The sequence below is a fragment of the Mytilus trossulus genome, chromosome 4 (assembly GCF_036588685.1).
Source record: "Mytilus trossulus isolate FHL-02 chromosome 4, PNRI_Mtr1.1.1.hap1, whole genome shotgun sequence".
In the NCBI taxonomy this organism is placed as follows: domain Eukaryota; kingdom Metazoa; phylum Mollusca; class Bivalvia; order Mytilida; family Mytilidae; genus Mytilus; species Mytilus trossulus.
In genome coordinates, this window is record NC_086376.1 from 94,344,024 (window position 1) to 94,357,967 (window position 13,944).

Consider the following 13,944-nt stretch of genomic DNA (forward strand, 5'->3'; position numbering starts at 1 on the left):
TAAAAAAACAACATTTTACGCCAAAACAGTAAGGCTTTCGCTGTTGAAAAATTTACCGTATTTGTCCGATCGGAATCGAAATAGTTACCAGTAGATAGCAATGCTATTCGTACTATGTAACGCGAAATTATCTTTCCAGAGAATAGTCGAAGCCGCATTCGGCGGTTTACATTGGCATAAAGCAGTGTTAGAGATTATATCATTGTCTATGGGAAATTATTTGATTAACATCTGTCAAAACTTTTTAAAATTATGGACACAAGTAAAACTGCTGGATGAAACTTAAACAGATGAAATTTGCAATTTTACATGTTGAAGAACAATAACTTGTACACATGAATTTTAATGAAGGTATACGAATTTTAAAAGAGAGTGTTCTTTGTGAAATCCAAGGACCGTCAGGCTTTGAAATATACAAACATATTGTTGGTTTTCGTAAAAGTTAAGTTTCTAAAAAAACAAGTGTAATATGTCAGATATAATACGTACATTGTAGAGTTATCAACCTGAAAATACTGCCCCCATTGCCATATGCCAGTGCCAGTTAATGACCCATCAAATCTAAGATCGGATAAATCCGTCCAAAAACCGTCACCACTAAATCCTTTAATTGTATTTTGCATAAAAGTCTGAAATGTAAAAACAATATTATTTCTCAAGATCCCTTGTGGAGATTGTGTTAAAATTAGAAGGGTTTATCTAATAGTTGAGTCTTCCATAGAAATTCAAAAACTAGAGGCTCTAAAGAGCCTGTGTCGCTCACCTTGGTCTATGTGCATATTAAACAAAGGAAGAAGATAGATTCATGACAAAATTGTGTTCGGTGATGGTGATGTGTTTGTACATCTTATTTTACTGAAAATTCTTCCTGCTTACAATTATACCTATCTAAAATGGACTTGGCCCAGCAGTTTCAGTGGAAAATATTAGTGTAAATTTACAAATTTTATGAAAATTGTTAAAAAATGACCATAAAATTCAATAACTCCTAAAGAGGTCAACTGACCATTTCGGTCATGTTGACTTTTTTGCAAATCTTACTTTGCTGAACATCATTGGTGTTTACAGTTTACCTCCATCTATAATAATATTCAAGATAATAACAAAAAAACAGCAAAATTTCCTTTAGGGTACCAATTCAGGAGCAGCAACTCAACAACGGGATGTCCGATTCATCTGAAAATTTCAGGGCAGATAGATCTTGACCTGATAATGAGTTATGCGGCCGACCTTGGTTGATTGGCCGGATCACCGGACACATTTTTTCAAACTAGATTCCCCAAAAATGATTGTGGCCAAGTTTGGATTAATTTGGCCCAGTAGTTTCAGAGGAGCAGATTTTTGTAAAAGATTACTCAAATTTACGAAAAATGATTAAAAATTCACTATAAAGGGCAATAACTCCTAAAGGGGTCAACTGATCATTTCGGTCACGTTGACTTATTTGTAAATCTTACTTTGCTGAACATCATTGCTGTTTACAGTTTATCTCTATTTATAATAATATTCAAGATAATAACCAAAAACAGTAAAATTTCCTTAAAATTACCATTTCAAGAGCAGCACTCAACAACGGGTTGTTTGATTCATCTGAAATTTCAGGGCAGATAGATCTTGACCTAATAAACAATTTTACCTATTCAGATTTGTTCTAAATGCTTTGGTTTTTGAGTTATAAGCCAAAATCTGCATTTAACCCCTATGTTCTTTTTTTAGCCATGGCGGCCATCTTGGTTGTTTGGCCGGGTCACCGGACACATTTTTTAAACAAGATTCCCCAATGATGATTGTGGCCAAGTTTGGTTAAATTTGGCCCCGTAGTTTCAGAGGAGAACATTTTTGTAAAAGTTAAAGACGACGGACACAAAGTGATGGGATAAGCTCACTTGGCCCTTCGGGCCAGGTGAGCTAAAAAGGGTATCAGTGTGCTTTTCATGCAATATTAATTAAGAAAAAGAATCGAACTGTGTAATTTCAACTCCAATAATACAAGCAGAGTCGATCATAATGTTAAGTATGTTGTTAGTAACAAGATGAGGAATAATTAACGTACTGGTGACAATATAGAACCAGGCTCGCTCAAATTTGGCAGACGGCCCTTTTTCAAATTGATAAAGTCTCAAAGACGTTCTGAGGAATGCAATTGATAATGTTTGTTAAGAGTTATCAGATAAGAGAAAATGTTTCAAAACAAAAAAAATATTCATAAATTATCTAAATATTAGGACGTCGTTTATTAAAGACAGAAATAAAATTGAATGAATTTATTTATATTGGCATATTTCTTCATAATCTTCGTCAATGGGAAGTACTTTTTAGGGAAAAGTAATAACTTTACCAAACTATGTACATACCAGTTCACCAGGATCCTGAAATTTAAATAAGTCTGCCTGTTTGTTCCCGCAATCTACAGCAGCCTGGGATCTTGTAACTGATTTCGTTTGTTCAACAAAATAGCATTGTGTGTCTGTGGCATACCAACCCGGATCACATCCAACATTTGTCTGATCGCAGCTACATAGACCTACAATAAAACCCAACAAAAATACATTCATTGTCTATGGCATACCAACCCAGAATACAACCACCATTTGTCTTACCATAGTTATAATGACCTAAAACTCACAATTTCTTTGGTCACACCTACATATATGTATATAAAAAAACCAAATACATTTATTGTCTATGTCATATCAACCCTGAATACAACCAACATTTGTCACATTTACATAGACCTAAAAATAGCACCATTTATCGGGTTGCTGTTACATATACCTTAAAACATCATTTGTATGATCACAGCTACATAGATATTTAAAACAAAATATTCATTGTCTATGACATACCTACCCTGAATACAACCAACAATTGTCGGGTTACAGCTACAGAGACGCATAAACAAATAATCATAGGATAAACACCACCACTAACACCCCACCAACTTCACTACTAAATAAAGGCAACAGTAGTACATCACAGTTCGAAATTCATAAATCAATTGAGAAAAAACAAATCCGGGCCACAAATTAAAATTGAGGGAAACACATCAAATATAAGAGGAGAACTACGACACAACAGAAACACAACACTATCAAGTAACACACACAGAAACGAACTATAATATAACAATGGTCATTTTTCTGACTTGGTACAGGACATTTTAAGAAACAAATAGTGGGTTGAACCTGATTTAGTGGCTAGCCAAACCTCCCGTTTTTATGGTAATGTTAAATATAAATAAAATGACAACATTACATGACAGGACTACATTACAAATGAATAGGAGAGCATATAGGACAGAGACGCACACAAATAATAACTATCAAGAGATACCAGGTTTATAATTTGATACGCCAGACGCGCCACTCGATAAAAAATAGTTTGAAAGCCAAAACAAGTAAGTTGAAGAGCATTGAGGCCAAACGTTCCCAAAAGTTGTGCCTAATACGGGAAAGGTGATCTGCATTGGATAAGAACATCCATAGTATTTAGAATAATTCACACTTTTCCAAATAGTAAATTAATAAAATGACTATATAATAGATATAAATAATAACACCGAAGTGATGACTAACTACAGAATATAAACGTATACATAAATCAATCTAAACCAGCACACACAAAAAATCACAGCCGAGTTGGCCGAAGAGATCGACGCACAAGTTTGAATTTCTAAAAATTTCAAAAAAATAGGATAGAATTCAAGAAAAATTGGTTATCAAAGATACCAGGATTATAATTAAGAACGCGAGACGAGCGTTTCGTCTACATAAGACTCACCAGTGACGATCATATAAAAACATTATAAAGCCAAACAAAAACAAAGTTGAAGAGCATTGAGGATCCAAAATTCGAAAAAGTTGTGCCAAAATCGGCTAAGGTACTCTATGTCTAAGATGAGAAAATCCTAAGTTTTTCGATTTTTTATTTTTTTTTGGAAACAGGAAATTTACAAGTAGGGGCTCTTAAGAGCCTGTGGCGCTCACCTTGGTCTATGTGCATATTAAGCAACGGAAACAGATGGATTCATGACAAAATTGTGTTTTGGTGATGGTGATGTGTTTGTAGATCATACTTTACTGATCATTCTTGCTACTTACAGTTTTCTCTATCTGTAATGAACTTGGCCCTTTAGTTACAGAGGAAACTATTTTGTAAAGACTTAACAAAATTTACCAAATTAATGAAATTGCTAAAATTTGACAATAAAGGGCAGTAACTCCTTAAGGGGTCAACTGACGATTTTATTCATTGCTGTTTACAGTTTATCTCTATCTATAATAGTATTCAAGATAATAACAATGAACGGCTAAATTTCTTTAAAAATTACCAATTGGGGGGGCAGCAACCCCAAAACCAGTTATCCAATTCATTTGAAAATGTCATGGCAGATAGATATTTACTAGATAAATAAGTTAAGATGTCAGATTTGCTTTAAATGCTTTGGTTTCAGAGTTATAAGTCAAAATCTACATTTTACCCCTATGTTCTATTTTAACAATGGTGGTCATCTTGGTTGGTTGACCGCGTCTCCGCACATATTTTTTTTTTGAATATACCCTGATAATGATTGTGGCTAAGTTTGGTTAAATTTGGTCCTGTTCTTTCAGAGGAGAAGATTTTTATAAAAGATTACAAAAAATTACGAAAAATTGGTAAAAATGACTATAAGGGCAATAACTCCTTAAGGGACTTATTCGTAGATCTTACTTTGCTGAACATTATTGCTGTGTACAGTTTATCTCTATCTATAATATTTTCAAGATAATAACCGAAAACGGACACAATTTCCCTAAAATTACCAATTCAGGGGCAGCAACCCAACAACCCATTGTCCAATTCATCTGAAAATTTCAGGGCAGATAGATCTTGACTTAATAAACAATTTTAACCCATATCAGAATTGCTCTAAATGCGTTGGTTTCAGAGTTATGAGTTTTTTACCCCTATGTTCTATTTTTAGCCATGACGGCCATCTTGGTTGGTTTGGTGGGTCACCGGACACAATCAGTTTTAAACTAGAAACCCCGATGATGATTGTGGTCAAGTTTGGTCAAAATTGGCCCAGTAGTTTCAGAGGAGCAGATTTTTTGTAAAAGTTAACGACAGACGACGGACGACAAGTGATGAGAAAAGCTCACTTGACCCTTTGGGCCAGGTGAGCTAAAGATAAACACATAATTGCTATTCATGTTAACACCGAAGTGCTGACTACTGGGCTGGTGATACCCTCGGGGACGAAACGTCCACCCGCAGTTGCATCGACCCAGTGGTGTAAATAGTTATCAAAGTTACCAAGATTATAAATAAGTACGCCAGACGCTCGTTTCGTCTACACAAAACTCATCAGTGACGCGCATATCAAAAAAGTTAAAAAGCCAAACAAATACATAGTTGAAGAGGATTGAGGATTCAAAATTCCAAAAAGTTGAGCCAAAATCGGCTAAGGTAATATATGCCTTGGATAAGAAAATCCTTAAGTTAAGTTTGCAATACTTATTAATATAAAATTGTGGTTGTAATTATATAATTGATTGTGTATTATCTAGCTGTGTCGGTTTTTCTTTTAAATCAAACTGTAAACCATATACATCGTATAAATTTAGTTGACCCATACTAAAATATAATAATTGAACTGGATGATTACTATATATAGTAATTATCTTAACCATAAAACACAAATACAACAGGAAAAAAAAATATTTACAACTACAAACGTTAAAGACATTATACAAAATTCGATGAGAAAAACAAAAACAACATCAAAACTAAATACATGAATTTAAGTACCGGGACACGTCTAATAGTAATGCAAATTCACACTCAGCAAACAATTACAATCGGGATTAAGTCGCGTTCGGTAATTATAAGATCAAAAGACGTAATGACAAACCACAATTTAACACGTGGTAAAAATGTCCTTAAATTGTTTGGACAAAGACACATCGTATGGATCAACCAATTCGTGATGGTGTCCGTAAAATTTACGGAGTGTAATTCTTAATCTGTCCTCATAACTTTGTTGGAGCAGTTTCTGCGTTAGGATCACACTCCTCTATATAAAGTCTGTATAGTGTTAACATACACGAGCATAACGTATAAACAGAGATATGTAAACACCATACGAAGGGGCAGAGGGTATGGTATATTACTGCTGAGAAATGGGAAATTGATAATTGGAAGTTGAAATCGTCCCGTTTATCATAGATTTTAGTGTGCAGTCGTCCATGTGTGTCAAAATTGAGGAAAAGACCCTTACACCTTCACTAACACCACTTTTAACACAATCACGAACAGAAGTAGGGCAGTATAAATGAAACAATCACATTTGGTTGGGTAGTGATAAGTTTTTACTTACAATATTTGCATAGGCTCTAACATGACATGTCCTCTAGATCATATAGGTCAGTCAATCAATAAGCCATATATACTCTAACATGACATGTCCTCTAGATCATATAGGTCAATCAATCAATAAGCCATATATACTCTAACATGACATGTCCTCTAGATCATATAGGTCAATCAATCAATAAGCCATATATACTCTAACATGACATGTCCTCTAGATCATATAGGTCAATCAATCAATAAGCCATATATACTCAGACTCTAACATGACATGTCCTCTAGATCATATAGGTCAGTCAATCAATAAGCCATATATACTCTAACATGACATGTCCTCTAGATCATATAGGTCAATCAATCAATAAGCCATATATACTCAGACTCTAACATGACATGTCCTCTAGATCATATAGGTCAGTCAATCAATAAGCCATATATACTCAGGCTCTAACATGACATGTCCTCTAGATCATATAGGTCAGTCAATCAATAAGCCATATATACTCAGGCTCTAACATGACATGTCCTCTAGATCATATAGGTCAGTCAATCAATAAGCCATATATACTCAGGCTCTAACATGACATGTCCTCTAGATCATATAGGTCAGTCAATCAATAAGCCATATATACTCAGGCTCTAACATGACATGTCCTCTAGATCATATAGGTCAGTCAATCAATAAGCCATATATACTCAGGCTCTAACATGACATGTCCTCTAGATCATATAGGTCAGTCAATCAATAAGCCATATATACTCAGGCTCTAACATGACATGTCCTCTAGATCATATAGGTCAGTCAATCAATAAGCCATATATACTCAGGCTCTAACATGACATGTCCTCTAGATCATATAGGTCAGTCAATCAATAAGCCATATATACTCAGGCTCTAACATGACATGTCCTCTAGATCATATAGGTCAGTCAATCAATAAGCCATATATACTCAGGCTCTAACATGACATGTCCTCTAGATCATATAGGTCAATCAATCAATAAGCCATATATACTCAGGCTCTAACATGACATGTCCTCTAGATCATATAGGTCAGTCAATCAATAAGCCATATATACTCAGGCTCTAACATGACATGTCCTCTAGATCATATAGGTCAGTCAATCAATAAGCCATATATACTCAGGCTCTAACATGACATGTCCTCTAGATCATATAGGTCAGTCAATCAATAAGCCATATATACTCAGGCTCTAACATGACATGTCCTCTAGATCATATAGGTCAGTCAATCAATAAGCCATATATAGGTCAGTCAATCAATAAGCCATATATACTCAGTCAATCAATAAGCCATATATAGGTCAGTCAATCAATAAGCCATATATACTCAGTCAATCAATAAGCCATATATAGGTCAGTCAATCAATAAGCCATATATACTCAGTCAATCAATAAGCCATATATAGGTCAGTCAATCAATAAGCCATATATACTCAGTCAATCAATAAGCCATATATAGGTCAGTCAATCAATAAGCCATATATACTCAGTCAATCAATAAGCCATATATAGGTCAGTCAATCAATAAGCCATATATACTCAGTCAATCAATAAGCCATATATAGGTCAGTCAATCAATAAGCCATATATACTCAGTCAATCAATAAGCCATATATAGGTCAGTCAATCAATAAGCCATATATACTCAGTCAATCAATAAGCCATATATAGGTCAGTCAATCAATAAGCCATATATACTCAGTCAATCAATAAGCCATATATAGGTCAGTCAATCAATAAGCCATATATACTCAGTCAATCAATAAGCCATATATAGGTCAGTCAATCAATAAGCCATATATACTCAGTCAATCAATAAGCCATATATAGGTCAGTCAATCAATAAGCCATATATAGGTCAGTCAATCAATAAGCCATATATAGGTCAGTCAATCAATAAGCCATATATAGGTCAGTCAATCAATAAGCCATATATAGGTCAGTCAATCAATAAGCCATATATAGGTCAGTCAATCAATAAGCCATATATACTCAGTCAATCAATAAGCCATATATACTCAGATTGTTGACCAATCGGACGTCCAAGTAAGAACACTCATTAGATATCTCACATGCCACTTGACCAATCGGACGTCCAAGTAAGAACACTCATTAGATATCTCACATGCCACTTGACCAATCGGACGTCCAAGTAAGAACACTCATTAGATATCTCACATGCCACTTGACCAATCGGACGTCCAAGTAAGAACACTCATTAGATATCTCACATGCCACTTGACCAATCGGACGTCCAAGTAAGAACACTCATTAGATATCTCACATGCCACTTGACCGATCGGACGTCCAAGTAAGAACACTCATTAGATATCTCACATGCCACTTGACCCCTTCAAAGAGTTATTGCTCTTTAAAATAAATTTTTAACAATTCAGGTAAATTTTGACAAAATATTTTCCCCAGAAACTACTTGACCAAGTTCATTATAGACAGATATAATTATAAGCATCAAGATAGTCCATGACGTCCAATGGCTGTTTTGCCAGACAAGCTGGACCCCGGCCCTAGCTTGTCTGGCAAAACAGCCGTTGGACGTCAGAGTCCCACAGCCCCAGCTTGTCTGGCTAAACAGCCGTTGGACGTCAGAGTAATCTCGGACTAGCAGCAAATATGTTCAGTAAAGTAAGATCTACAAACACATCACCATCACCAAAACACAATTTTGTCATCAATCCATCTGTGTCCTTTGTTTAATATGGACATAGACCAAGGTGAGCGACACAGACTCTTTAGATCCTCTAGTTTTCTTTCTTTATGGACGATGGTGTTGATGGTAGGTCGTCTCTGGTAATTATTTCAGACAATAGACGGTGCAGTAACTTCTATCGTTGGGCCATATTTTGGCCTCTATATTTCTTTTGATTGTTTGTTTCTTTGGAACATAGATCTGTAGATCACACATTTATCATTTATATACTCAAATTTATAAAGTTTCATGTTGTCTTTTTTTAATTTATTGTAAACTGTTGTTTCAAGCACAGGCCCTTGTCTCTGATATGTTTCTATATATACCTTGATATAACGTGTTATATTAAGATATTTATCACATTTTATCATGTAATAATGGACCATATAATAACCTCATATCCCAGTGGCAGCTCGAATTTACCCGACATTTATCTCAGACGGCCTCAAATACAGAATTTACATATCAAGTTTATTGATAATTTGTTTTCGTATCAACATGCATGAAATATTTGCTACTGGACATTAAGCAACAAACAATCAAACAATCACACATATTTCCACAAATATAACAGTGCAATACAAAATGAGATTTATGAAAAATTCAACAGGACTGGGTTACTGATAAATCTACATTTAAATACTAAAGAAGATAGATGTGTTTTGAGTGCTAACGAGACAACTATCCCTGCAATGTCTTTAACAACTTCCCAGCTATTCCAAAATATATAACAGGAAATATATCGGAAGATCTATTTGTCTTAAAACTGAGCGTAACAGTGATGTGGTATCAAGTACGAAAGAGAACCCAAAAGCTTTGTACAAACGTACACAATTACATGTGTACCACTTCCGATGATATAATAAGATAACATGTTTAGATTATCAACTAAATAAACACCGTCATAAAACTAGATTGATCAAAGTTTAACCTATGAAACAAAGAAAGGGTCGAGTCAATGAGCTACGTTCCTTTGAGATTAGTTCTGTTGACGTTGTAACGTATGCGACACAATCTTATTAACATAATTTTTGAATTTAATGATCGGTCTTTTCCGTCCGTTAGTACGTTTGTCAAACATATTTTTTTGATCTGGTACTGTTAACCGAATAACAGATATCTACTTCCTGTATGTCGATGCTTCGACTTATTCAATATATTAAATAAACTTTACAATCGACTAACACTTCTCCCAAGAACTATTGAATACATCACATTTAGTAAAAAACGATGCAGTTACGAATTGAAACGTGTGACTGATAAAACGATGCAGTTACGAATTGTAACGTGTGACTGATAAAACGATGCAGTTACGAATTGTAACGTGTGACTGATAAAACGATGCAGTTACGAATTGTAACGTGTGACTGATAAAACGATGCAGTTACGAATTGTAACGTGTGACTGATAAAACGATGTAGTTACGAATTGTAAAGTGTGACTGATAAAACGATGCAGTTACGAATTGTAACGTGTGACTGATAAAACGATGCAGTTACGAATTGTAACGTGTGACTGATAAAACGATGCCGTTACGAATTGTAACGTGTGACTGATAAAACGATGCAGTTACGAATTGTAACGTGTGACTGATAAAACGATGCAGTTACGAATTGTAACGTGTGACTGATAAAACGATGCAGTTACGAATTGTAACGTGTGACTGATCCTTCATATACCAACTTACCTTTTTTCCATATTTTGAAAACAGACTTTGGGGAGGGATAGCAAGACAACACTTGTATTTCTAGTCGTTTTGTATCTAATTCTCATCTGATAGAAGCAATACATTTCATTGTCCATGGATACAACCGTGACGGAGGTGGAAATCGACAAAGGGAACAGTTTATCAATAGACGTGACAGACACAAGGTATAATGTTTCTAACATTTAATTTAAAGGATGGAACTATAATGTAAAATATGCCTCATCTGTTCAGCAACGCCATCTACAAATTCTGGGTATTGGTGAAAAACACACTGATAGGCAAAGGATGCATAAGGTCCGGGAACACAGTTATCGTCCTTTGATTTTCGAATATATTCCCTAGTGTGGACTGTGTGTTGCTTAATTATTATTTTTTAGTTCTTCATGGTTTATGTCTCAAACAGCAAGACGAAATTACACTGTACAAAAATTTGGGTCATGAATTTTAAAGTAAAGAGGTGATTTGGTCAAACTGAAAAAGGTAACAAATTAGCATTTCAGAAGCTGTCAAAAGATTTCAAGACCCTCTATACATGAAATTGTCCATATCTTCAGTTAGAATTGATGAAAATATCTATTATTTTGATATGATTTGTCCCAAAAGTAGAACACCACACTTTAAAAATAGTTTTGAGAAAGCGCAGGCGGGATTTTATTTTAAATATTTTTTTCATGTAGGTTGGACGCGAAAAATCAGATTATTTTTTTTCAAAATTAGACACTGTAAGGTATCGGGGGATTTGCATTAAGAATTTTTCTCTTTCATCAAATTGGGGATCAGAATATTATTTTCAAAAGCGTTAACCCCATTCTGAAGCTAAATAGTTTCTCTTAAAATACGAAATAACTGTGTTCTCATGCGATTAGGGTTACCGTAAATTACCCCAACCAAATTTAATATTTTAAGAAACTTATACGCACTGCGTATTGCCACTAAACAGACCACGTGCACTTGTTTCTAAGTCAGGAATATGACAGTTGTTATCCATTCGTTTGATGTGTTTGGACTTTTGATTTTGCCTTTTGATTTTTGATTTTCCTTTTTGAATTTTCCTCGGAGTTCAGTATTTTTGTGTTTTTACTTTTTTCTATCCATACGAAGGTCGACTATCCATATAAATAGAAGTATTGTTGAAGCTAACTCGGAGAAATAGTATGGACAAAAAAGTGTGGAAGAATAAATAATAATAATAAGAAGAAGAAAAAATAAAATAAACGAACAATAACAATATGTCACCCCAACTCCACAGGCACTTGTTTCTATCCATACGAAGGTCGACTATCCATATGAATAGAAGGATAGTCGACATGTGTATGGATAGAAACAAGTACCTGTGAAACAGACTCAAGTTTGAATAAGAGTCGACTCATTTTCAACGTTATCGAGTTATTGCCGTTTCTGCACTGTGACTTTTCTTTGCCTCAATCAAATTGTATGAGACATATACATAATGCTTATTATCACATAATACAGATTAAGTTCGAATAAAGGTGGCATCACTTTTACCAATCTCATGTTTTTAACTTTCCTAGGAAAAATGGAAACATGTGTTCCATGGACACAATCTTCATTTCTATTTCTAGGAATCCATGGTTAACACTGATGTCTATCGGCAACTATTGAAGTATAGCCGATGAAGAGAATATGCCAAATCAGAGACCATAACGGGTAAAGATTATATCTTACACTGTAGTTCAACCATCTAAATCGTCAATCAAAACTGACATTTACACAATGAAGAGGCAAATAAAGTTATATTTAATAAAAGTGTTATTTCATAATTTAGATTGTATAATACAATTAAAATTATGAAATAACACTATTAAGTTTTCAAGTTTTTTTCTTCGATTATTCGATGGATACTGAACATTTCAAGTATTATTATTTTTTCTTCAATGAAATAAAACAGTGAAACGCTTTTAACATTTTTTGTGAAATGTTAGTATTATAGTGCTAGATAAATTTGAAATCAAAGACCATACCGTAAACAGCCACAAGAATAACCACAGCACTTGTTATAGAATTCATTGTGAAAACAAAGATTTAATTCAACGGTCCACTTTACATCATTTATCCACCCCTGACAGACAAGATGTTACTTTGGACCCCTGACTGGTGATATGCTTAACATATATGTAGATATGTAATATGGTTTAGTTATCATAATTGTACAAGTCGGGTTAAGTTGAAGTTTTTGTTTGATTATTAGATAAAATGTGATAACACCTATACACATTCAATTTTGATAACAGACAAAAAGCAATGAAAAATAGGATTAAATCAATTTTCTCGGATTTACTAACAAAATATTTTTTTCTTGATGTATTCTATAATTTTATTCAGTTACATCTGGGAACAGTATATATATATATATATATAACTCGTCTAAACATCAACCCAACAATGTTAGATCTGTAAATTTGCTTTCGCAAATTTTTGGTTCTTCCCTCGCCGGGATTCGAACCCATGCTACTGTGATATCGTGACACCAAATCGCCTGCACTGCAGCCGTCCCGCTAGACCACACGACCACCTGGGCTCTCAAAAAAAGAGCTTTCGGTGGCCATATGTTACCTTTCCACGTCAGTTTTAATCTAGCGGCGTACTACAGTACATGATATATTAGGCATGAAGATGTTATTGTTACAGATCAGCTAAATTATCTATAGTTAAGGATCCTACAAATTAATGTAAGATACAGTCACAGAAAATAATTATATTCATAAGTACGTCTGAGTCAGTGACAACCCTACAACAGATGTATCCATCGGATCGCCATCAATGATGGTGATACATGGCTGTGTACATAATGTATATACAACTCGTCTAAACATCAACCCAACAATGTTAGATCTGTAAATTTGCTTTCGCAAATTTTTGGTTCTTCCCTCGCCGGGATTCGAACCCATGCTACTGTGATATCGTGACACCAAATCGCCTGCACTGCAGCCGTCCCGACAGACCACACGACCACCTGGGCTCTCAAAAAAAGAGCTTTCGGTGGCCATATGTTACCTTTCCACGTCAGTTTTAATCTAGCGGCGTACTACAGTACATGATATATTAGGCATGAAGATGTTATTGTTACAGATCAGCTAAATTATCTATAGTTAAGGATCCTACAAATTAATGTAAGATACAGTCACAGAAAAT

General features: G+C 34.6%; 1 protein-coding gene across 1 annotated transcript in view; it reads right to left on the reverse strand.

Annotated features, from left to right (window-relative positions):
• LOC134716376 (macrophage mannose receptor 1-like) overlaps positions 1-12,921 on the reverse strand; it is a 31,997-nt gene extending 19,076 nt beyond the window's left edge. Inside the window, exons 1-3 of the mRNA XM_063579345.1 lie at positions 12,774-12,921; positions 2,355-2,524; positions 490-629 (exon numbers count right to left, since the gene is read on the reverse strand). Of these exons, the coding sequence (XP_063435415.1) occupies positions 490-629; positions 2,355-2,524; positions 12,774-12,819 (356 nt within the window). The 5' untranslated portion in view covers positions 12,820-12,921. The remainder of the gene's footprint in view (positions 1-489; positions 630-2,354; positions 2,525-12,773) is intronic.
• Positions 12,922-13,944: the final 1,023 nt, after the last annotated feature.